The sequence below is a fragment of the Thamnophis elegans genome, chromosome 8 (assembly GCF_009769535.1).
Source record: "Thamnophis elegans isolate rThaEle1 chromosome 8, rThaEle1.pri, whole genome shotgun sequence".
Lineage (NCBI taxonomy): Eukaryota > Metazoa > Chordata > Lepidosauria > Squamata > Colubridae > Thamnophis > Thamnophis elegans.
The window spans coordinates 6,646,163-6,668,961 of record NC_045548.1 but is presented as its reverse complement, the minus strand read 5'-3'; the positions used below and the strand labels follow the sequence as shown (position 1 = coordinate 6,668,961).

General features: G+C 38.5%; 1 protein-coding gene across 1 annotated transcript; it reads left to right on the top strand.

Moving 5' to 3' along the window:
- The first annotated feature begins 11,583 nt into the window (after positions 1-11,583).
- On the top strand, positions 11,584-22,018 carry BLOC1S5 (biogenesis of lysosomal organelles complex 1 subunit 5). The gene is made up of 5 exons (XM_032223385.1): positions 11,584-11,952; positions 14,451-14,533; positions 15,268-15,397; positions 17,741-17,799; positions 21,192-22,018. Exons 1-5 carry the CDS (start codon positions 11,832-11,834, stop codon positions 21,366-21,368), a joined length of 570 nt encoding a protein of 189 aa, XP_032079276.1. The 5' UTR covers positions 11,584-11,831; the 3' UTR covers positions 21,369-22,018.
- Positions 22,019-22,799: the final 781 nt, after the last annotated feature.

The window sequence follows — 22,799 nt, the reverse complement described above, 5'->3', positions numbered from 1 at the left end:
TATTTATTTTTGTACACATTTCATTCGTTTATCCATCAACTAACTCTTGAATGGACTTTCTGAATACATTCTATTCAGGTCAATCTGAGTTTCCTAAAGGAGTAAAATGTACCAACTTTTCTAAAGTTGTACTTTTAATTCTTGAGAGGATATCAATTTTATTATTTCACATGAATAAAATTGCTTCTCCAGTAGCATGATAGTGGGATTTTTTTTTTAAGCTATCACTACGGTACTGCTTTAAATAATTCTTGCTGTTGCCAAATGACAAGATTCACTCTTAAATTTCAGTTCTAATTTAGTTATTCATTATACTAATATTCCACCTTTTTAGTGTATTACACACACATATACACACATACTGGTATAAATTCATTGATACATACTGGTATACACACACACACAGGTATACATACATAGATACATACTGGTGTGTGTATGTACACACAAACACACCAGATAGACAGAATACAAGGTTTAAAATAGGGGCAAAGTGTAAGTGATACATGGAAGGGGGGGGGGGGACTTCCAACATGCTGTGATAGAGTTACAAATATAAAGTATATTAGCCTTTTGATCTAAAATTCAGTAACAGTATTTCTATAATCACAAACAACTATAATAATCAAATCCAAAAATTAAGATAACATTTCTAAAGTCTTTCAGTCTCAAGCAGAACCTCCAAAAGTGGCTTTCTTGTATAAAAAAAAAAGACAAAATATTTTCTTTAGCCAAAATATCTGCATTCTCAGCCAATTCCATCAATTTCACTTATCAATTCCACCGTTACAGAGATCTCCGCATCTTTGCCTCTCAGCGCTAATATTCCACCGTTTGATCCGCATCTTGAGAACTGTCTGTTGTAGCCCTACTACCAATTTATCCTTTTACTTTCATCTGCTTGAGAACTGATAATACAGGTGGAAAAAAACTGCAAGAGACTATTTTATATCTTCAGAATTGATATTTCTACCTGCTAGTGGAAAAACATCTCTATAGCCTGTTACTGCTCTGTACCTATTCCATTTTGATAACTATTTCAGTTATCTCGCTTTTCGTGATTCGCTTTTAAGATACATATCTCAGAGTTATAATTTATTCTTTTTATTCTTTCTTCACAAATATGTAGACGTTGTGAAACGGAAACTATATTGTTCAGGCACTGAAAATGAACAATGGTGCTCATCTAATATCCTGCATAACTGCTACATTCAAATTCATGGAAGAGCTTGATGTTATTTTTCTCCAGTATCTGCCTCTGGGAAGTAACACTGCCATATGGTGTGATTAGACTGTACACATTCTATTCAAGAGTAGAATAAAACATATCTCTGCACATAAACAGCCAGTTGTCATTCTTGCTGATCTTAACTTTTTTAGCCTTCCTGACCATTATCAGGACAGCAAGATCTTGCTGCAAAAGGATGAATGCAGCTTAAATGCTGTTTCCTTGACTTCATGTTTATTTTTAATATGCATAACCATACATCAGTTTGAATATAATGTCCATAATAGACTAATGTCATACTTGAGAGGGACCATACAGGAAAGAGACATTTTTCCAGTATGATGTAATTGCATACACCTTGCATTATTGTGATGCTAATATATATATGAAAATAATTGTGTCCATGCTATTTTCATTTTTTCCCCCACAAAATCTACATCTATAGGCAATCCGCAATCAGATCCTCAAATCCCTTGAATGAAACAGGCCATACATTTATATTTGCTGCAAAACAGTATCAATCTTTTTGCACTAATCGGGGCATGGAGAATCCAAGTTCATTGTCTGGTTGTCAAATTCCAAGCATTAGATATGTAGTTCAAAAGAATATTATTTGAAAAATTTAGGGATTTACTTTTTTTGCAGAATTACATTTATATAATCTACTACTTTCCCCCAAAAATCAATAAAAAGTAATATTTAGAATGTATTGAACTTTGTTATTATTTTGTTTTATAGAAAAAAACTGCCCAAAAGGATTTCATTGGCAACTTAATAAGGATAATGCTTCTTTAAAATACATGTTTTTATAATGTGGATGCCAGGTTTTTTTTTTTTCCTTTAATGCATCATCAACTGAGACTTTGCAGTTTTTCTGGTTGGAAGATGTCATTTATCTAGGGTGCTATGGCTTATTATTTTTGTTAGATTTTAATCTTTATACACCACCCAGAGTCACTGTTGTGAGATGGGCCCCAAAATAAATAAATAAGTGAGTTAAATGATTCCAATTTGCATAGTTAACTTATTTCCAAGTATATAATTTTTGACATAGAAACAGGAAGTCTGAGAATCAATCAGGAAGTTTGGCCTAGTTGATTAACATTTAGCACGTTGAAACATTTGTTTTGCCTTCTAGAGAACAATCTACTATGTTTTAAGCAGAATATAGATCCTGCTCTTGCTGTCAGAGCTTTGGGAAATTTGCACATCTGCAAAGATTTTTTATTCCCATGATCAAAAGGGCTCTTTTTTTTCCTCTCTGTGTTAGAGCAGGCAATTATAGTAAAGGGAATTGAGAACTTTATTACTATGTCTTTCACAATGGATTTACACATGGGAGGTACTAGAATATTGGTGGGATTCAAATAATTTAACAACCGGTTCTCTGCCCTAATGACCATCTGGGTAGGTGGGGCTTGGTGGTCATGTGGCTGGGTGGGCGTGGCCAACTCAAGGTCACTCAGGTCGATGGGCGCTTCGCCTTAGCTGTTACAATATAATAAGGGTTAACCGGAGAGGCAGTTTCTGTAAGCAGATCAATAAAAATTAGGCTAGAAACAACACCAGAATGTTTCCTTCCTGCCTTCCTTACAGGATTAGCCCTGTAAAGTGGAAAAAAACAAAAGGAGATTTCTTCCAACAATCAGTTCTCTGAACTACTTAGAAACTTACCAACCGGTTCTCCCGAATAGGTGCGAACTGGCTGAATCCCACCACTGTACCAGAACCAAGTTCTTTGTGAGCTCAACACTAGAAACAAGTCATATATTTTAAACTAGCATGGACTTGGCCGGCATTCTGTTCTTTATTTCTAAGCCTGTATCTCTTCCTCAAAATTTCACACCAGCACTGCTTGGCTTTAGAGAATTAAATTAAAAATAATAAATCACTCAGTACTGAAAGATCCCCTTCGTTATGATTGTGCGAAACGCAAGCCCCTTGGTTTTTCCCTCCTGCAGTTACAAAACTTTGATTTTTCCTTTTTTTCTGCATACATTGTGATGGATTTATAATGTCATAACCCCATGGATTAAGCATAATACAGAAGGATATCAAACTTAAACTTTAAAAAAATCTTTGCGGATCTGCAAATTTTCCAAAGCTCTTGACAGCAAGAGCAGGATCTATATTCTGCTCAAAATATAGTAGATTGTTCTTAAAGGGTAAATTTGAATTTGCAGTAGCAATCACAGGTAGTCCTCGACTTACAACAAATTCATTATCGGTCGCTCAAAGTTACAATGGCACTGAAAAAAAGTGACTTACGACCGGTTTTCACAGTTACGACCTTTGTAGCATCTCCATAGTCACGTGATCAAAATTCAGATGCTTGGCAACCGGTTCATATTTATGACGGTTGCTGTGTTCTGTGGTCATGTGAGCCGTGGCACGACAAAACCGCGCTCGACTAAAGCGCGCCCGATTAAATCGCGTCGCTGACGTCATCAACAGGGCGACAACAGCCCAGCGCGGAGAAAGAAGGGCGCTTTAAATAGCGCTTTGAAAGCAAGCCGATTCAAGTTAAGGTAAGGGTTAGGGTGAGGGTTAGGCTAAGGGTTAGGGTTAGGGTTAGGGTTAGGGTTAGGTTAAGGGTTAGGGTTAGGTTTAGGGTTAGGTTAAGGGTTAGGATTAGGTTTAGCGTTAGGTTAAGGGTTAGGTTTAGGGTTAGGTTTAGGGTTAGGTTAAGGGTTAGGATTAGGTTTAGCGTTAGGGTTAGGGTTAGGTTTAGGGTTAGGTTAAGGGTTTGGTTTAGGATTAGGTTTAGGGGGGTTAGGTTTAGCTTTAGGGGTTAATTTTAGGTTTAGCGTTTACAGCGTGCTTTTTCCTCCACTCTGTTGTCGCGCTGTGATGACGTCAGTTACGTGGTTTCGTTGAGCGCCTTTTAGTCAAACGCGGTTTTGTGGTGGAACCATGTGAGCAACCTTTTGTGACCTCCTGACAAGCAAAGTGAAAGAAATCAGATCACTTCCCAACCAGGTTACTAACTGTAGTGTTTCACTTAACCACTGAGGCAAGAAATGGGGCAAAACTCACTTAACAAATGTCTCACCGAGTAACAGAAATTTTGGACTCAATTGTGGCCGTAAGTCAAGGACTACCTGTACTCTTTACATTCCTGCACCTATACACCTTCCTGCAACAGTAATAACTGGCAAAATTTCCGCTGCTACTTGGATCGTAAACTTCACTGCCAAGCGAAGAGGGGAAGATGGTATTTTAATAAGCATTACATCTTAAGGATATCCTTTTTTCCCCCTCTTCTGATGTTGGCTCGGCTCCCTTTAAGAAGATTTGGAACCATTAAACTTCTCCTTTTATTCGAAGAACTAAATCACTCTCGGCTTTCTTCAGCCTCGTGATCTAATGTGACAGCTCCTGGGCTACATCTATTCTACTTCAAAGAGGCAGGTAGCCTAAGGCCAGAGCCGGATTGCAGATTCCCCAGATTTGGCTTGATGTTCCTGCTGGGTGTCATTTGTCTTCTTCGTCTTCCAGTGGGTAATTTCTGTCCTCCCCTAACATCATCTGTCTGAGCAGTTTCCGCCTGGGAGGCCTGCCTGTCCAGGTTGAGCATCAAATACCATAACCGTATGATTAATCTGATAAGGCAACGACTCTGAAACCGTTCGGCCCCCGGGCTTGCTTTAACCAGGATCAGCATCACAGCCTGCAAACTTCTAACAATCGTGACCATGGTCTCGGTTTTCCACCGAGGCTGCCCACAGACGTATTACGCTTTTGCAAAGTATCTCCTCTTCCCCACAACTCCCCTCTTAAAAGAATGTCAGTCTGATTGCTTCTGTTGCCTGAAAAGTCTGCCTCAACAGGTTTGGGTTTCCCTGCCCGCCGTCAGCATCCAAGTCGCGCACCGCCGTTTGAATGAAACAATCCTTTCGTGGAGTATCATTGCTAGACAGCCCGTGAGAAAAAAAAACGGCAGAACTCTTCACGTTAATCTCAAACTTCTATAATACAAAATACCCCCTAACAGTAATTGCAGATGGCAAAATAATCCCCCAAACAGAACATCGCTTTGATTGCAAGGCAAAAGGGACACAATTTGTTTAGTAAATCTTCCCCAAGACATTGCATGATGACTACATATGTTGATTTTCAGACTCAGAGCTCACCATTCCCAAGTTTTATGACGTGATTATTTTATCTGACAAAAAAACCCCCCCAAAAACTAGCCCTTATTTATTTAGGAGGACATATATTTATTCTTACAAATGTTCAAGAAAGCAAAGGAGTATAATATTAATACAAATGTAAGTTTATAGAACGTAGAAGAACAGATAACAAAGATAATAGTTGAGAAGGCCAATTTAAACGGTAAAATAAGGGTAGTCAATAGTTCTCGGATTAAACTATCAGAATACTATGAAATATTTCATAATTAATAGGTAGTTATAACATGTCTGTTGAACATTTAAAATATTTGGCAAACTCATTAGAATTAACAAAAAGAAGCTAGAAATGATGAACAATACATTAATAAAGGAATTAACATATAGACCAAATGTCAAATTTAAATATTTAAAGTTCAAATTTCAGCTATGCCATAATTCTGTGTGTAAAGCCGTAATCTAAAAAAAAATAATACTTCTTTGTATGGCTTTATGTTTGATGCTAAAGAAACAGTCCTCTCAAAAGTAAAGAAAAATGAAATACTTTACTAGCTATGTTGTTAAGGACATCTCAAAGGATAGATTAGTCTGAAAGATATTATTCTATAAATACTTCATTTTCTCCACTGTTCAATCTAAGATGCTCTACTCTATTTTAAAATTTTATTTCTTTGTCCGAGACAAGGCTTTCCTTCCCTTTGAAAATCAATTCTCCAAGTATCTGGAGGAGCATCTGATAGAACCTCAATTATACTATCTTCCACTTTTAAAAGGGGTTTAATTTTTTTTTCAGTTCCAAGATTGCTTCTTTAATTTGTGAGATATATGAATTTTACAAATACATATTGCAGAAGCTATCTTTCTCATGCTTTCCATCAACTCCCCAAATTTCCAAAGATCCATCCACTGATTAAGGTAGACTTTAAGTAAAATGAAAGAATTGAAAAAAAGATATCGATCTCTTTATAAGCCTTCCTTACCTAATTCTTCTGAAGTGCCTCTAAATTTCAGATTGCTTTTATACACTTTAGTTTCTAAGAGTTATTATGGCTTAGCTTCTAATTTGTTCAGTTCCAGCCGGTGAGATTTTTGAACTAGACATGATTCTAAAGATTCAGATTTTACGTCTTTAATCTCTGTATTCTAAGATTCAACTTGGGTTGCCAGTTCTATCATATCGGCCATCTATTCTTGCATAGAGTGTATTGAAAATTCCTTACATTTCATGGTGTGATTGTTGAAATAACAGTAGTAATTGGATTGTTTTATTTATTATCTTCCATAAAAAGAACTACAGGGTTATAAGTGAGAATACTTTAATTGAATTGAATAAATCATCACCACCACTCAATGATATTTGTGATACATTTTTAAATGTTCAGTTGACTGAGTTTCATGTTTAATGAATAAATGTTAATAATGATGATGGTGATGATAATGATGATGATGATGACGATAATATATTCAACCTGTATGTCATTCAATTCTAACAATTTTTTTAAAATAACTTATTTTTTATTTCTCAGATACCAAAATATTTATTAATTTTTGCCTGACAATTAGGCAATCTCTGCTTTTCCATAACCATTAGTTTCCATTCATTCTATTACAAAAGTCTTCAATTAAAATTATTAAGCGATGGCAAATTTCTATAAGCATACATTAAAACAAAGACCAGTGTGAAACATTTTTAAAACAAAAAGAGGAATCTATTTCCTAGATTCTGAAATATATTTTCATTAGTTCTATGATTACTTCCATATATATAAAAAAATTGAAACCTTAGCCTTTTTAAAGATAATTAATTTTATGACATTTACGGAACACCTATTTTTGTACTTGAACCTTTTACGTGGTTGTATATCTGCATCTAACTGCTGAAAACTAGAAATGCTATTTCCAGAAACATGATTACTTATTGTAACTGGTGATTGAAATGTTCCCAAAACAAATTGTGAAATATTAAATTAAAAATTGTCAAATCATGAGGGACAATTTTACTTGCCACAATTCATCACCTACCCATTTTTTTTCCTCCCGCAACTGCATTTTTATCTTGCTTGTTTATTTATTGATTTACAGTATATGTGGCAATTCTTTGATAAAATCAAGATAGCATATTTTTGCCCACAAAAATCCTGTGAGGTAAATAAATATCACCTAGTCTGGGTAATAAAACGTCTGCAAGAAAATAACCAAAATGCACCAAGAAAGAGAAAGTTGTTTACCCATCAAATGTACAAAGATCAAAAATAAAAGAAATAATGATCTGGTATGGCAAATCGAGTTCAATTATCATTAGCAGTGACAAAATCACTACCAGTCCATTGCAAAAGGCAGCTTTACTTGGAACACTTTATCTCATGCCCTTGGGAAGGATTTGATAGGTGCAAAAAAATGTCAAAGGCAGTCTAAACATCTAGATTTATTTATTTATGTTTGGTTAACTGTTCTGACCCCCTCCTCCATCCAGTAACAAAAGCCGAGACAAGCTTAATTAGAATGTCCTTTAATAGCAAGACCAGAATCTCGGTGGCTGAAAGCCAAGCAAACAAACAGATAAGGACCTTGGCAGCAAGTCCGACAAATCTTGGCAGCAATTCAGACAAACCTTGGCAGCAATCCAGCCTGCCAAGTTAGTTACGTTCTCTTTAGTCAATGCATTGACTTCTGCAAGAGGGCCATGTGCATAAGCAGTCTTTTTTATAGTCTGGAGAGGAGCCTGATGACCACCAGCTGAGCGCAATTACCTCCTGTAATTGCGTAATTGTTCCTGACGCCTAGTAGCTCTTCGATGGCGTGCATCCAGGAACAACTCACTGCTGGCTTCTGGATCACTCTCCCTTGTCTCCTCCCCACTGGTCCAAGGGTCAGGAGCCTCCTGGTGGCCAACCAGTCTCTCTGCGCCCTGCTCCGAGTCGGAACCCAGTCCAGGGTCCTCCACATCCTCCAGAGCCGACTCATAGGGCCCCTCGCTGTCGGAGTCTGGTGGCAGCTCCAACGGCTCCTGCTGGGCCACAACAGTTGACTATGCAACCAAACATAAATAAACAGAAGTTCCATTATTCTTCTTGTTTTGCATGATGTCACTCAGATCATACCTAGAATATTGCATCCAAGTTTTGATACTGCATTTTAGGAAATCTCCAGATGTCTGTGGAGATTCTCAATCATCCAGGTCTTGGTTATCCCAAAGGAGCTTTTCCCAAAAGGTAACTAGACTATGCTGTGGTTTTGTTCTCTTTGAAAACCTTTCACTTCTCATCCAAGAAACTCCTTCAGTTTTCTGAGAACTGAAGAAGCTTCTTGGGTGAGAAGCGAAACGTTTGTTAACTGTCAAGATAATAAGGATCGTGAAGGGAAAATTGTATGAAGAATGGTTGGAGATGTTGGGTTTATTTAGCCTGGAGAAGATTACAGGAAGACATAGTAACTATGTTAAAGTACCTGAAATGCTATCAGGAGGACAGAATTAGTGACTGTTGTTCCTGAAGACCAGTCAAGGAAACAAAAGATTTAAATTACAAAGATGATTATTTTGGTTGACATCAGGAAAAAAACTTATTGATTTTAGAAAAATTTTCAAAGAAAAATTTAGAGTTTTAAAATGGATGTTAGAAATAGATTTTACCCTTTAAGGTTAAAACATCTGAGGAAGTATAATAAATTAGGTTCATATCAATGAATGTATATTCTTTTCCATAGCAAGAAATAAATATTAGAGACAGTTAAATTGTGTTATTCAAAAAAAAAAAAGAATATATCTAATTTTGTTTCCACTTGGAAACATATCTGGGTTTTGTGCTTTTGATGGGAAAAATGAAACTCTTAGTTTGGTTTTGCTGATCAGACAGATTTACTTTATAGTGTTGGAAAAAATGTCCTCCTGGGTTTCAATTCCAAGTGGGGAAAAAGACACTGGAAACAAGGAGGCTGCTTGGAAAGATAGTTTAATGATGAACAGGATCACATGGCTTGAGTTCCTGAGCAGAAAAGGTGATCACATGCTTCCAGATGTTGAATGAAGAAGAAAAAGGGGCGAGATGCTAAAGGTGCCTGGTTTTATGCCCTCTCTGGCCTTTGATCTTGATCTTGTATTCTGATTGGTTGTCAGACTCCCATGGGAGCCATGCAGGGGCATCTCTGCCTGTAAGGATGTAGGATGTGCTTTGAGTTCAAGTTTGGTTGGCTTGCTGGCTGATTTAATTTTCCCAGGTGCCTTGTGATGAGTTTCCGTAGAGGGTTAATACCACCTTTGTTATGTAGAGTAGACTAGCTCAGGCTTTAATGGCTCATTGACAAATTGACAGGAAGCTGCAGGGAGCTACTTTGTCTTTAAAAAAAACATGTTTCTCCCTTTTCACATCCGGGGGAATATAATATTCTGCCTTAATATTTCCTAGGATATTTCATTTTCAAGGAGAGAGAGGTGGATGCTAACTTCCTACAATAGAAATGGCTAATATACATCATTGTGTAAAAGTTAAGAAGTTGAGGTTGTAATTTTATTATATTCTACTGTGTTTAAAATGAGTCGGAAGTCAACGCCTTTTATTTCTTTTACAAACCCTGCTTGCCCATACTTTCTATGTTTCTATATATATATATATATTTGTATTTTATGTTCTGATAAACTAATAAAAAATTTACACCACTCCAAGTACTTAAGCAAAGACCAAATGGCTTTGGGGACATTACTATCATGCTGTGGGAAGTAATCACCCAGCCCTCTCCCAGAAAAATGAAATATCCTAGGAAATATTGAAAAGACAGAATATTTCTCTGGATGTGAAAAGAAAGAAACATGCTTTAAGACAGAATAGTTGCCTGTAGCTTCCTGCCCATCCCCACTTTGTCAATGGGCCATTAAGAAGGGCAAGCTAGTCCACTTTACATAATAAAGGCTTCTCCACTTCAGCTGCAGGGGAGATGGGATTAAAGCATGATAATATTGGCCCCAACTGACCACATGGCATCTGAGAACTCAACCAAACCTGGATTCAAAACGTAGCCTAGAGAGTAGCCCCTGCATGGCCCCATGGGAGTCTGACAACCAATCAGAATACATTCCTTACACAGGAACAGGAAACAGAGAGGTGGGACTGAACAGGTTATAAAAAGCCTAGCAAGCCCCTCCCTCAGCCCTTCTCTTCTTCTCCACCAACATTGAAGCATGTGATCCCCCTTTTCTGTTCAGGGCTCAAGCCACGTGGTCCTGTCCACCATTAAAACCATCTTTCCAAGCAGCCTCCATGTCTCCAGTGTCTTTTCCCCCACTTGGAGCCGAACCCAGAAGGGACATTTCTTCCAACAATGCATTCCTTCAATAATTATGAGGTTGGAGTAAATGATCTCCAAGATCCTTTGCCCCTTTACTATGATTCTATGAATATCTTCTGAGATCTCTCAGCCAGCAAAGGAAGTTTCCTCATATACATCAGGGAGGATTTCACAAACACTCAAATGTGCTTATAAATTAAAGAACACAACAGCCAAGCTTCTTTATTCTTGTTTCCATTTCCTGCAAGACTAAGCTTGAACCTTAGCAGCATTTCACAAAAAGCACGAAGTAATATCTTTCTGGAATGAAGCTGATTTGCTTCGTTTAAAATGCTCCTGGTGCAATATTTGTTGCGCAGACAGTATACAGGAATCGCGTTAGGAAAGGGTGTATTTTTAAATAAATAGAAAGACTCTCAATCTATCTGTAGATCTAGATCGATTTCTTCAACAGGATGGAGGAGACGTAGCTTGCATGGCCCATTCATGTCCACAATGCATTGCCCCCTTAGCTCCCCATCTATGATGTAAACCAGGGGTCTCCAACCTTGGCAACTTTAAGACTTGTGGACTTCAACTCCCAGAATTCCTCAACCAACTTCATTGGCTGAGGAACTCTGGGAGTTGAAGTCCACAAGGCTTAAAGTTGCCAAGGTTGGAGACCCCTGAGTCCCTAAGTAGAATGAGCCATTCGGGAATCCTTCAATGAGACGTCAACCCTTGACGTCATACAGGACGGTTTCTCCCACCGGTTGCTTTGGAAACGGCTTCCCAATGGGAAAGCCTCTCTGCGCATGCGCAGCACTCACATCTCGCCTCGTCCAGAGAACCTTATGACAGTTGCGCATGCGCTTTCGCAAACTCTTGACGTCATAGAGGACGGTTTCTCCCACCGGTTGTTTTGGAAACGGCTTACACAAAGTGAAATCCTCCCTGCGCGTGCGCATTACTCACCTCTACCCTCGTCCAGAGAACCTTATGACAGTTGCGCATGCGCTTTCGCAAACTCTTGACCTCATAGAGGACGGTTTCTCCCACACCGGTTGTTTTGGAAACGGCTTACACAAAGCGAAAGCCTCCCTTGCGCATGCGCAGTACTTCACACCTAGAGCCTCGTCCGGAGAGGTCTTATGACAGCTGCGCATGCGCTTTCGTAAGGAGGAACTCGCTCCTTTTGGGAGGCTTTGGGTGAAATGAGTAGCGGGGCTGCCGGGACCTTAAGCGTCAATAAAACTGCGGAGTCCCCGGTTTCTGGAAGCGGTCATAAAAGGAGGGATTCCCTGGGGTCCGCGTCCTCGTGCCCTATTTTTAAAGGTAGGAAACGCTGGTCCTTCCTTTCGCTTCCCTCCGCTAAGTTTCAGTTCTCGTGCATGCTGGTATTGAATAATTGCAAGCATATTCCATAGTATCCCTAGAGCAGTGTTTCCCAACCTTGGCAACTTGAAGATGTCCGGACTTCAACTCCCAGAATTCCCCAGCCAGCGAATGCTGGCTGGGGAACTCTGGGAGTTGAAGTCCGGACATCTTCAAGTTGACAAGGTTGAGAAACACTGTCCTAACCACTGCTGGGGAATTCTGGGAGTTGAAGTCCAGACATCTTCAAGTTGCCAAGTGTGATTGGACACACAAGGAATTTGTCTTTGGTGCAGATGCTCTCAGTGTATATAAAAGGATACATTCTATAGAGTAGAGTAGAGTAGAGTAGAGTAGAGTAGAGTAATAATAGAGTAGAGTAATAGAGTAGAGTAGAGTAGAATATTGGCCGTGTGATTGGACACACAAGGAATTTGTCCTTGGTGCAGATGCTCTCAGTGTATATAAAAAGATACATTCTATAGAGTAGAGTAGAGTAGAGTAGAGTAGAGTAGAGTAGAGTAGAGTAGAGTAGAGTAGAGTAGAGTAGAGTAGAGTAATAATAGAGTAGAGTAGAATATTGGCCAAGTGTGATTGGACACACAAGGAATTTGTCTTTGGTGCAGATGCTCTCAGTGTATATAAAAAGATACATTCTGTAGAGTAGAGTAGAGTAGAGTAGAGTAGAGTAGAGTAATAATAGAGTAGAGTAGAATATTGGCCAAGTGTGATTGGACACACAAGGAATTTGTCTTTGGTGCAGATGCTCTCAGTGTATATAAAAGGATACATTCTATAGAGTAGAGTAGAGTAGAGTAGAGTAGAGTAGAGTAGAGTAGAGTAGAGTAGAGTAGAGTAGAGTAGAGTAGAGTAGAGTAATAATAGAGTAGAGTAGAATATTGGCCAAGTGTGATTGGACACACAAGGAATTTGTCCTTGGTGCAGATGCTCTCAGTGTATATAAAAAGATACATTCTATAGAGTAGAGTAGAGTAGAGTAGAGTAGAGTAGAGTAGAGTAGAGTAGAGTAGAGTAATAATAGAGTAGAGTAGAATATTGGCCAAGTGTGATTGGACACACAAGGAATTTGTCTTTGGTGCAGATGCTCTCAGTGTATATAAAAGGATACATTCTATAGAGTAGAGTAGAGTAGAGTAATAATAGAATAGAGTAATAGTAGAGTAGAGTAGAGTAGAGTAGAGTAGAGTAGAATATTGGCCAAGTGTGATTGGACACACAAGGAATTTGTCTTTGATGCAGATGCTCTAAGTGTATATAAAAAGATACATTCTGTAGAGTAGAGTAGAGTAGAGTAGAGTAGAGTAGAGTAGAGTAGAGTAGAGTAATAATAGAGTAGAGTAGAATATTGGCCAAGTGTGATTGGACACACAAGGAATTTGTCTTTGGTGCAGATGCTCTCAGTGTATATAAAAGGATACATTCTATAGAGTAGAGTAGAGTAGAGTAGAGTAATAATAGAGTAGAGTAATAGAGTAGAGTAGAGTAGAATATTGGCCAAGTGTGATTGGACACACAAGGAATTTGTCCTTGGTGCAGATGCTCTCAGTGTATATAAAAAGATACATTCTATAGAGTAGAGTAGAGTAGAGTAGAGTAGAGTAGAGTAGAGTAGAGTAGAGTAGAGTAGAGTAGAGTAGAGTAGAGTAATAATAGAGTAGAGTAATAGAGTAGAGTAGAGTAGAATATTCCCAAATAATCCCAAATAGTACAATAAAATGTATAGGTTTCATATATAAAAAGTATCTGTTCTGAGTAAACTAGCAAGGAAAGTTCCTTGACAAAGTTACTTTGTAAAATGGTCTGTCTGTAGACATAATTCTGTGTATTTGCTTTAAGGGATAAAACAATTCTGTTGTATTTAAGCCTTTTTATAGTCAAAAGCTCAACAAATGTTTGAGTGCCTGTTGATAGAAGGGAGTTTACATTGCCATTTCCTAAACCTTATGAAATTAAAATGGCTTTTCTAATGGCAGTACAAATTTGGACACTGATTTGTCTATAAAGCAACATTTAAAAAAAAAACCTTAATAGCAATAGCACTTAGACTTATATACCGCTTAACAGTGCTTTACATCTCTCTCTAAGCGGTTTACATAGTCAGCATATTTCCCCCAACTATCTGGGTCTTCATGTTATTGACCTTGGAAATATGAAAGGCTGAGGCAACCTTGAGCTTCTGAGAATTGAACTGCTGAATTGCTGGTAGCCAGCAGTCAGCAGAATTAGCCTGCAGTACTGCATTCTAACCACTATGCCATCACGGCTCCTATACTGTTATTTTGAAGGATTTCCCCCCCTGTAACTGTGGGGAAACTGTAAGGAAGAAAAACTACTATAAAAGAGGAAAATGGAGGAAGAAAAAAAATCTCAACCTACCCAGGTTTTTATATATTCTTAGTAATATATAAATAGGTTATAATTCATCATTTTTCTTGTAGATGTTGGTGAGATATATTCCCGACTTCTGGACCACCGACCAGTTATTCAAGGAGAAATTCGCTATTTCATCAAAGAATTCGAAGTATGTTAGATATTGTTTTGAAATGAAATACGATGGATTTGTGGGAGAAGGTGGTTTTGAATTAAAAAGCAAGGCTGCACGAGCGTATTATGTAAATTATAGAGAATAACATTTCATTTTTTAAAAATGTGAAATATGCAAAAAAATGCTTTTTAAATATTAAATGTCCTTTAAAGGCATTTAAATATTTAATTCCCAAATTCAAACGTACTATTGAACATAATTGCCACAGGGTGGCAGCAAAACTTTAATAAGAATAATGTATATGAAATTCTGGTACCTTTCTATCTGTTAGGGTAATTTTCTTTCAAGAGTGGATGAAATAAAATAATTGTAAAAATGATTATTGCTTAAACATCTGATGTTTAAATGAAGAATAATGGAGATGTATTAACTTATAATGTGTGGAAATATTAATTATGCAGTTACTGCATAAGCATATTTAATCAGTAATAAGTTCCTCTGGGTGCTGCTGAGTTATTTCCAAGTAGTTATTAGTCAGCAGGTGTCTAAGAATTAAAAATCTAGATATTTTAATCTGTTTCACAATAAAAGTGTGTATATGTCTGATTAACTATAAATATCACTGAGTCCAATGAATTTTACTTTCCAGTAAAGACGTATAGAATTTCAGATTGGTTCTTTTTTAAGTGGAACTGGATTTGATGTTAATAAAATGTCAGCTTTTTTGTAGAATATTTAGAATTATCCCTTTCTTTTTTTTTTCCAAACAGGAAAAAAGGGGTCTCCGAGAATTGCGGGTTCTTGAAAACTTAAACAACACAGTATTTGAGGCAAATGACAAGATTATGCCAAAATGTGAAGAAGTAATGCATGGAAATCTAAATGAAATATTAAAGAGATGTAAGGGGAAATTTATTTTCTTTTGTGTTTAAAGAACACTGTCAAAATGTATAGATTCTCAAAACATCAGTGAGCTCACCCACCCTTTGGAAATTGGGGAAAAAATACATTTCCGTAGAGAGAATTTGTTGACTTGCCGTGTAATAGCAATAGCAATAGCAGTTAGACTTATATACCGCTTCATAGGGCTTTCAGCCCTCTCTAAGCGGTTTACAGAGTCAGCATATCGCCCCCACAGTCAGGGTCCTCATTTCCCTCATCTCGGAAGGATGGAAGGCTGAGTCAACCTTGAGCCGGTGAGATTAGAACCGCTGAACTGGAGATAACAGTCAGCTGAAGTGGCCTGCAGTACTGACTAATCTGGGTTTAAGGACTTGAGCCAGGGCAAGGCCTCCAATGGAAACACAGACTAACTTTGCGCTGAATTGAGGAAAAGCTTTCCTGATGGCGCTTCACTTCCAAAAAAAATGGACTTCTTTTAGTTGTTAAGTGAATGCAGCAGTTGCTAAGTGAGTAACATAGTTGTAAAGTGAATCGGACTTCCCCATTGACTTTGCTAGTCAGAAAGTTGTAAGAGGTGATCAGAGTGCCAAGCATCCAAATTTTGATTACATGAGCATGGGGATGCTGCAGTGGTGGGTTTCAAAAATTGTTCGAACCTACTCTGTGGGTGTGGCCTCCTTTGTGGGAGTGGCTTGCCTCCCATGTGACCGGATGGGTGTGGCTTGCCGCCCATGTGACCGGATATGAAGATGCCGACGACACTTGTCAGAACCACCTTAAATTACCTCTCACACAGCACTGGCCTGCATAAGAATAGGATGTCAACTTGTTTTTTAAAAGGCATCGTTGGTTTGCGTTAAAACAACTTCAACACACGCAATGTTCTGATTGCACCACAAACGCAGTAGTCATCCTTACCTTTCACAGAGGCACTGAGTTTTATAAATAGGAGCATGATAGTGTAGAATAATCAAGGACCAGTGGTGGGTTTCAAAAAAAATTGGAACCTCTTCTGTAGGTGTGGCCTGCTTTCCGGGTCCACTGGTGGAACCTCTTCTAACCGGTTCGGTAGATTTGACGAACCGGTTCTACCGAATAGGTGCGAACTGGTAGGAACCCACCTCTGGGATGCCGCAATGATTGTAAATATGACAAACAGTCATAAGTCGCTTTTTTTCAGGGCTGCTGTAACTTTGAACAGCCACTAAATATTTTTCAATTTTCTGGTCTAACCTGCAGCTCTGGAATTCCTTGATGGCTCCTCTCCAAGGACTAATAAGGCCTTGCCAGCTTAGTTACTAAGTTCAAGCCAGGTTAGCCAGCTGCTACTATCATATCCCTTTATTGCAGAGGCATAAATGCCCGTCAATAGCAGTTTCTGCGATGTAAATTGAGAGGGTACAATTTTGTCCTGTTTCTGGGTTTCCACTTGCCATCCATCTGGCTCTCTTAAACAGGATGTTGGATTAAGATAAGATTTTGTTTTAAGGTAGCACATAGTTATTTAAAAGTGTTGTACTACTTTTACTCTATTTTTTTTCCAACTTAAGACAAAGGTGATAGATGTGTTCCAGACAATATATTTTCATATTTATCAAGTTTTCTTTCATAGAATAAAAGTGTTTAATCAGGTTCAATTAACCTTAGAGCTTATTTTCAATGTAAAGTAGCTAACACTTTCTGCTTGGGCTGGCTTATTATAAGCTACTTTTATAAGGGTTTAGAAATTACATTTAAACTACGCTTAGCAAATCATAGGGATGTTTGGCTTAAATTAGAAAGACCTATGAGTATATAGTACCGTGGCACGACAAAACCGCAGTCCACTAAAGCGCGCCCGATTAAAGCACGTCGCTGACGTCATCAGCAGCGCGACAACAACGACCGCAGAGAAAAAAGGGCGCTTTAAAAAGCGCTTTGAAAGCAAGCCGATTCACGTAAAGGTAAGGGTTAGGGTTAGGGTTAGGTTAAGGGTTAGGGTTAGGGTTAGGGTTACGTTAAGCGTAAGGGTTAGGTTAAGGATTAGCGTTAGGTTTAGCGTTAGGTTAAGGGTTAGGTTTAGGGTTAGGTTTAGGGTTAGGTTGGGGGGGGTTAGGTTTAGGTTTACGCGTTAATTTTAGCTTTACCGCTCACAGCGTGCTGTTTTCGTCGCGCTGTGATGACGTCAGGTACGCGGTTTCGTCGAGCGCGCTTTAGTCGACCGCGGTTTTGTGGTGGAACCATATAGTACATTTGGAGTTAAAGAAGCATGAGCAAAGCCAGTGTAGTTCTCACATTAAAAACTGATCTGTCCATTAAAAATATGAATAATGAGTTGCACAACTGTAAACTTTATTTCAGTACAGGTAGCCAACCAGATGTTCCATACATTGCAGCAAACAGAACAGGAAGAACGTCAGGTAAATGCTAATATTTTACATTTATAAACTAGCAACATTAAGATTATTAGGAAGAGGGAGGCAACTGGCTGAGAGAGGCATAAGGGACTTTAAATGGATTATTTTAGCCACAAAGAGGTATCTAATATTAGGGGGGGGGGTAATTACCCCTTCAAGATAGACCAGATTAGAAAAAGAAAGTCATGAATGTGAATGCTGTACACTTTTTATTATAATGATACAATAAGTATGAATGTGTTTCCCATCCTCTTCCCTTTTTTTGTGACAAATAGGGAGGGTCCTATCTGAAATCCTTTCTCAAATCACACTTCTGCTCTAAGCTCAGATTTTTTTTTATCTCATTGTTACCTTGGTTATACAATATTTCTTCCTCCTCTTTCCTCAAGATTATTCCATCTATAAACCTGACTGCACTTGTATACTGTTGCTCTTTAATTCCAGTGTAAAAATAGGACAAGCTGAATATATTAATAGATAGTAGAAATACACCGAAGGGAGGAGTAGAGGGATAGAAGAAAGAGGGGTAGAGAGGGTGGGAGAGAGGATTGGAGGGAGGGGGAGAAGGGAGGGAGGGAGTGTATCGGGAGAGAGGAGTGGTAGAGGGGGAGGGGAAGTAGGGTAGAGGGGAATGATGGAGGGAAGATGGAAAGTTGGAGGGGGGCGAAAGAAAGGGTGTATGGAGGGTCGAAGAGGTACATTGGGTTTCTATTTTGGGGGGTATTGTCGACAAGAGGAATGGCTGTGTTTATTGTTTAATGTTATATGGCCCCGCTTATGCACAGTATATATGTGACTGTACGAAATGAAAAATGGAAAATAAAAACACATTTACAACATAAGATTATTCCGTCTATCCATTACACTGGTTCAACCTTTATAAAAGGGTATATTAAACTTGCCACTTCCATTATGAGTGCAGGAAATCTACACTTTACAAGACTGAGGCTGGGGGGGGGGGAACCTTGTTTAGTGACAACAGTCCAGTCATCCAGATGTCCTCGTAAAGCGAGGACCTCACCTGGTTGTGATTCGCAACTTCCTCATTGACTTCGCTTGTCCAAAGCTGCGGGAAGAAATTGCAAATCAGTCACAGGACTCCAGGGATGTTGTGCCAGCTATACGTACAAGAAATAATTGTTAAATGAGTATTCCTTACAATGTTCCATGGATAATTGAAAGAAAATTGCCCATCTTATCTGGAAATTTGAGCAGTGCTATTTGAATGAGAATAGGATGTTTTTATGTTCACAAATAGTTGTCCTTCCAGATTACCAATTTAATACTGAGATATTTTTTATTCACATCAAAGATTCTCTTGTGCCTCTTGCTCTTCTTGGTTGATAATATTGTTATCAATGAACCTGAGTGTTTTTGTTTCTTAAATCTCTGCTGTTACATTTTTAGGGTAGTGTGCCCACCATGTCATCTATACCAGTGGTACCACTAGTGGGCATTCCAGCTTTCATGGTGGGCGGTAGGGGTTTGCTGTAACTCTGCTTTATAAATTTTATAAAGTAAAGTTACTTCCCTACTTTATAAATCACCATTACTGTGGAACCGGTGGGCGGTTAGAAAATTTTACTACTAACAGAGATACAAAAGTGGGCAGTAGGTATAAAAAGGTTGACTACCCCTGATCTAAACACTAAACCAGTCAAAGATACTTCAAGCTATACTTAAATGTTCAAAGGCTGTGTACTTTCAAGCTTATTTCTCTTTTCTGTCCAAATGCATACTATTAAAGCTTTATACTGAAGCAATCTGTGATTTGGTCACTTCTTAATCTGGTGTGGCTTTCAACAGTACAGTTTAGGAATATATCAGTCAAAAGATACTACATGTTTAGCTTGCAAAATGGACGTTTAATTCCTATCAGATTAAAATTGCATGTAAGAATGTGAATTAAATAACTCTCGAGAATCACCAATTGTTCTGAAACAAGTCTAGATGTTCTTTTAAAGTTCTCAGGAAGATGAAAAGCATACCTTCTTCTGGGTTCGCTACCCGAGATATAGAAAAAAAAGTCATAGGTAAACCTGCAGTTTTAATTAGACTTTCATAGTTGCTTAAAAAAAGAGTAAACTTTTTATATCTTCTCGGCTTCTGTATGGGTGGAAAGTTTTTCTAAGAAATTTCGTTCACAGCCAGAGAAAAGGGAAATCCCTGTTTTGCATGGAACAAAAAATACCCAACAGAATGGAAATGTAAATCTTTCCTGGTCGGTCAAAAACACTGAACCTATTATGACTACAGCTTTTTGAAATGAAAGCATTTCATACCTGTGGATCTTATTTCATGAAAGGCCAGATTATAAGAACATGCAGCTTGCTAGAACCTCTCAGATGGCGGGACACTGTTGGTTTGTGATACATATTCTTAAACCTGAGCCTTAGGAAAAACTGTGCAAGAAGTTAATTCTATATTTTTCTTCTGTGCTTCCCTTAATTAGGAGGGTTTTTATTTTTTTAGCCCTAATAGAGGAGCACTGTAAGCAGATTGAAGCAAATTTCATATTTCTTATTTCTATGTAATTGATAAGGGCCAAATGCTGTCAGATGCAGTGTAAATATAACAATCCTAAATTTCCTAAACTTGCTAAGAGAGAGAAAGTGTAGTACAAGTTTGAACATCTATCCTCCCCCCCTCCCTTCCACATATTTTCCTTCTCTTCCAATGGAGCCAAACATAAAGGCACAACCTTGATCAGCCTGGTTTCTTATAGCTGTGTTGTATATCAACAGGTGAACATTGAATATATCCTTTAGTTTAAGCCATTTCTTTTATTTCCAAGCCGAAGTGGCGCAGTGGTTAAATGCAGCACTGCAGGCTACTTCAGCTGACTGCAGTTCTGCAGTTCGGCTGTTCAAATCTCACCGGCTCAGGGTTGACTCAGCCTTCCATCCTTCCGAGGTGGGTGAAATGAGGACCCGGATTGTTGTTGGGGACAATATGCTGACTCTGTAAACTGCTTAGAGAGGGCTGAAAGCCCTATGAAGCGGTATATAAGTCTAACTGCTATTGCTATTGCTATGTGTTGTATCCGTCCAACCTTCAGTTGATACTTCACACAAAGTTTGATGAGTGCCACTGCTGTTTGTACTACAGTTACTCTAATAATGTGTTTTATGGAATTGTACTGCATTTTAAAAGACTTTTATAATTGCAGTTTTTTATATTCTATCATTGTGGCCCCCAGGCCTTAGCAAAGATTTGATTGATTTTTCCTTTCTGTTTGTGCGTTTATCGATTGATTGATTTGTACAAGCCACACATTTTCATAAAATAAGGAAAAATAACTTCTTTTAAACAGATATCCTCATTGCAATGTACAGTAAACTGTCTTTTTTCTTCATTGTTAGATTCAACATTTATTACCTACTTTTTCTCCTCAGCTTCAGGCCGAGAAATTAAGGGCTGGTGAAGCCCGACGTCTAGCTGACTGGGAGGAATTCATGAAGGAGCAGCATCGCCTGAAGACAATGGTCAACGAAGAGCATTCAAAAGCTATGGAGCATCTTAAAGAACAATATGCAGCTTTGGAGAAGGACCTCCCAAAACAGGCTCTCTAAGAAACTCTCTCCTGGCATTTCCTGGCAGTTTTCAAGTTTCAAGATTTCCAGCACAGTATTAGAATCTAGATAAAAATAATAGGGACCAAAACCAAAAAGTGCTACTTAGCAATTGAATTTGGTTTCTTGCACTGAATGATTGTTTCAAACACACACGCTGAAGGTTTGGCAGCAGCAATAACAGTATTGTACTTCAACAAACTATGTTAAGTGCACAATTTAAAGTCTATTTACCAAATGACTAATTAGGTATGTTTTGTTTGAGTCCTTTCAATGAGCTCTCCTGTTATTTTCCCTGAAGAATTCGCTTCGGTTGGAGGCAGGGAGGGTCGTAATTATGCGCAGACATACAGCAATGGCCTAACGTGTAGAGTAATAACTGTAAAAGGCCACTTAACTTGGGAGTATAATAGTCTGAAGTCTATGAATGAATTCTTTATGTTACTAAGGTTATCAGGATAAGTTTTAAAAACCTCGAGAAAGAAGTCATTATTGCACTGAATTTGTTCTGACTGGAGAGAATGGGAGGGTATTAGGTTGGCTGTCTTTGAGGTATGTATTTATCTTATTATTATTATTCCTGTGGGCCATACAAATAAATACTCTCATATGTTTAATGGCCTGAAAAGGTCTGGAATAAGGTTGTGTAGATTCAAAGGCAGAGGTGGGTTCCTACCAGGTCGCACCTATTCGGTAGAACCGGTTCGTCAAATCTACCGAACCGGTTAAAAAGAGGTTCCACCAGTGGACCCGGAAAGCAGGTCACATCTACAGAAGACGTTCCAAAAAAATTTGAAACTTACCACTGCCACACACACATACACACAGAGAGAGAGACAGACAGACTGACAGACAGACTGACTGACTGACACAGAGAGAGAGAGAAAGAGAAAGGAAGGAAGGAAAGAAAGAAAGAAAGAGAAAGAAAGAAAAAGAAAGAAAGAAAAAGAGTGGGAGAGAGATGAAAGAAAAAAAGGGATAGAGACAAAAGGAAGGAAAGAGAGAGAGAGAGAGAGAAAGGCCGCCAAGCCACTCCCACCAGGTCACATGGGCAGCAAGCCACTCCCACAAAGGAGGCCACACCTACAGAGTCGGTTCCAAAAAAATTTGAAACTCACCACTGCCACACACACATACACACACACACACACACACAGAGAGAGACAGACAGACAGACAGACTGACTGACTGACTGACTGACACAGAGAGAGAGAAAGAGGAAGGAAGGAAAGAAAGAAAGAAAGAAAGAAAGAAAGAAAGAAAGAAAGAAAGAAAGAAAGAAAAAGAAAGAAAGAAAAAGAGTGGGAGAGAGATGAAAGAAAAAAAGGGATAGAGACAAAAGGAAGGAGAGAGAGAGAGAAAGGCCGCCAAGCCACTCCCACCAGGGTCACATGGCAGCAAGCCACTCCCACAAAGGAGGGCCACACCACA

Excerpts from the sequence above, each read along its gene's own strand:
- BLOC1S5 (XM_032223385.1), top strand. The coding sequence starts at position 11,832 with ATGAGTAGCGGGGCTGCCGGGACCTTAAGCGTCAATAAAACTGCGGAG. Across the intron at positions 11,953-14,450 it reads CTCGTGCCCTATTTTTAAAG|ATGTTGGTGAGATATATTCC; the intron begins GTAGGAAACGCT and ends TTTTTCTTGTAG. Across the intron at positions 15,398-17,740 it reads AAATGAAATATTAAAGAGAT|TACAGGTAGCCAACCAGATG; the intron begins GTAAGGGGAAAT and ends ACTTTATTTCAG.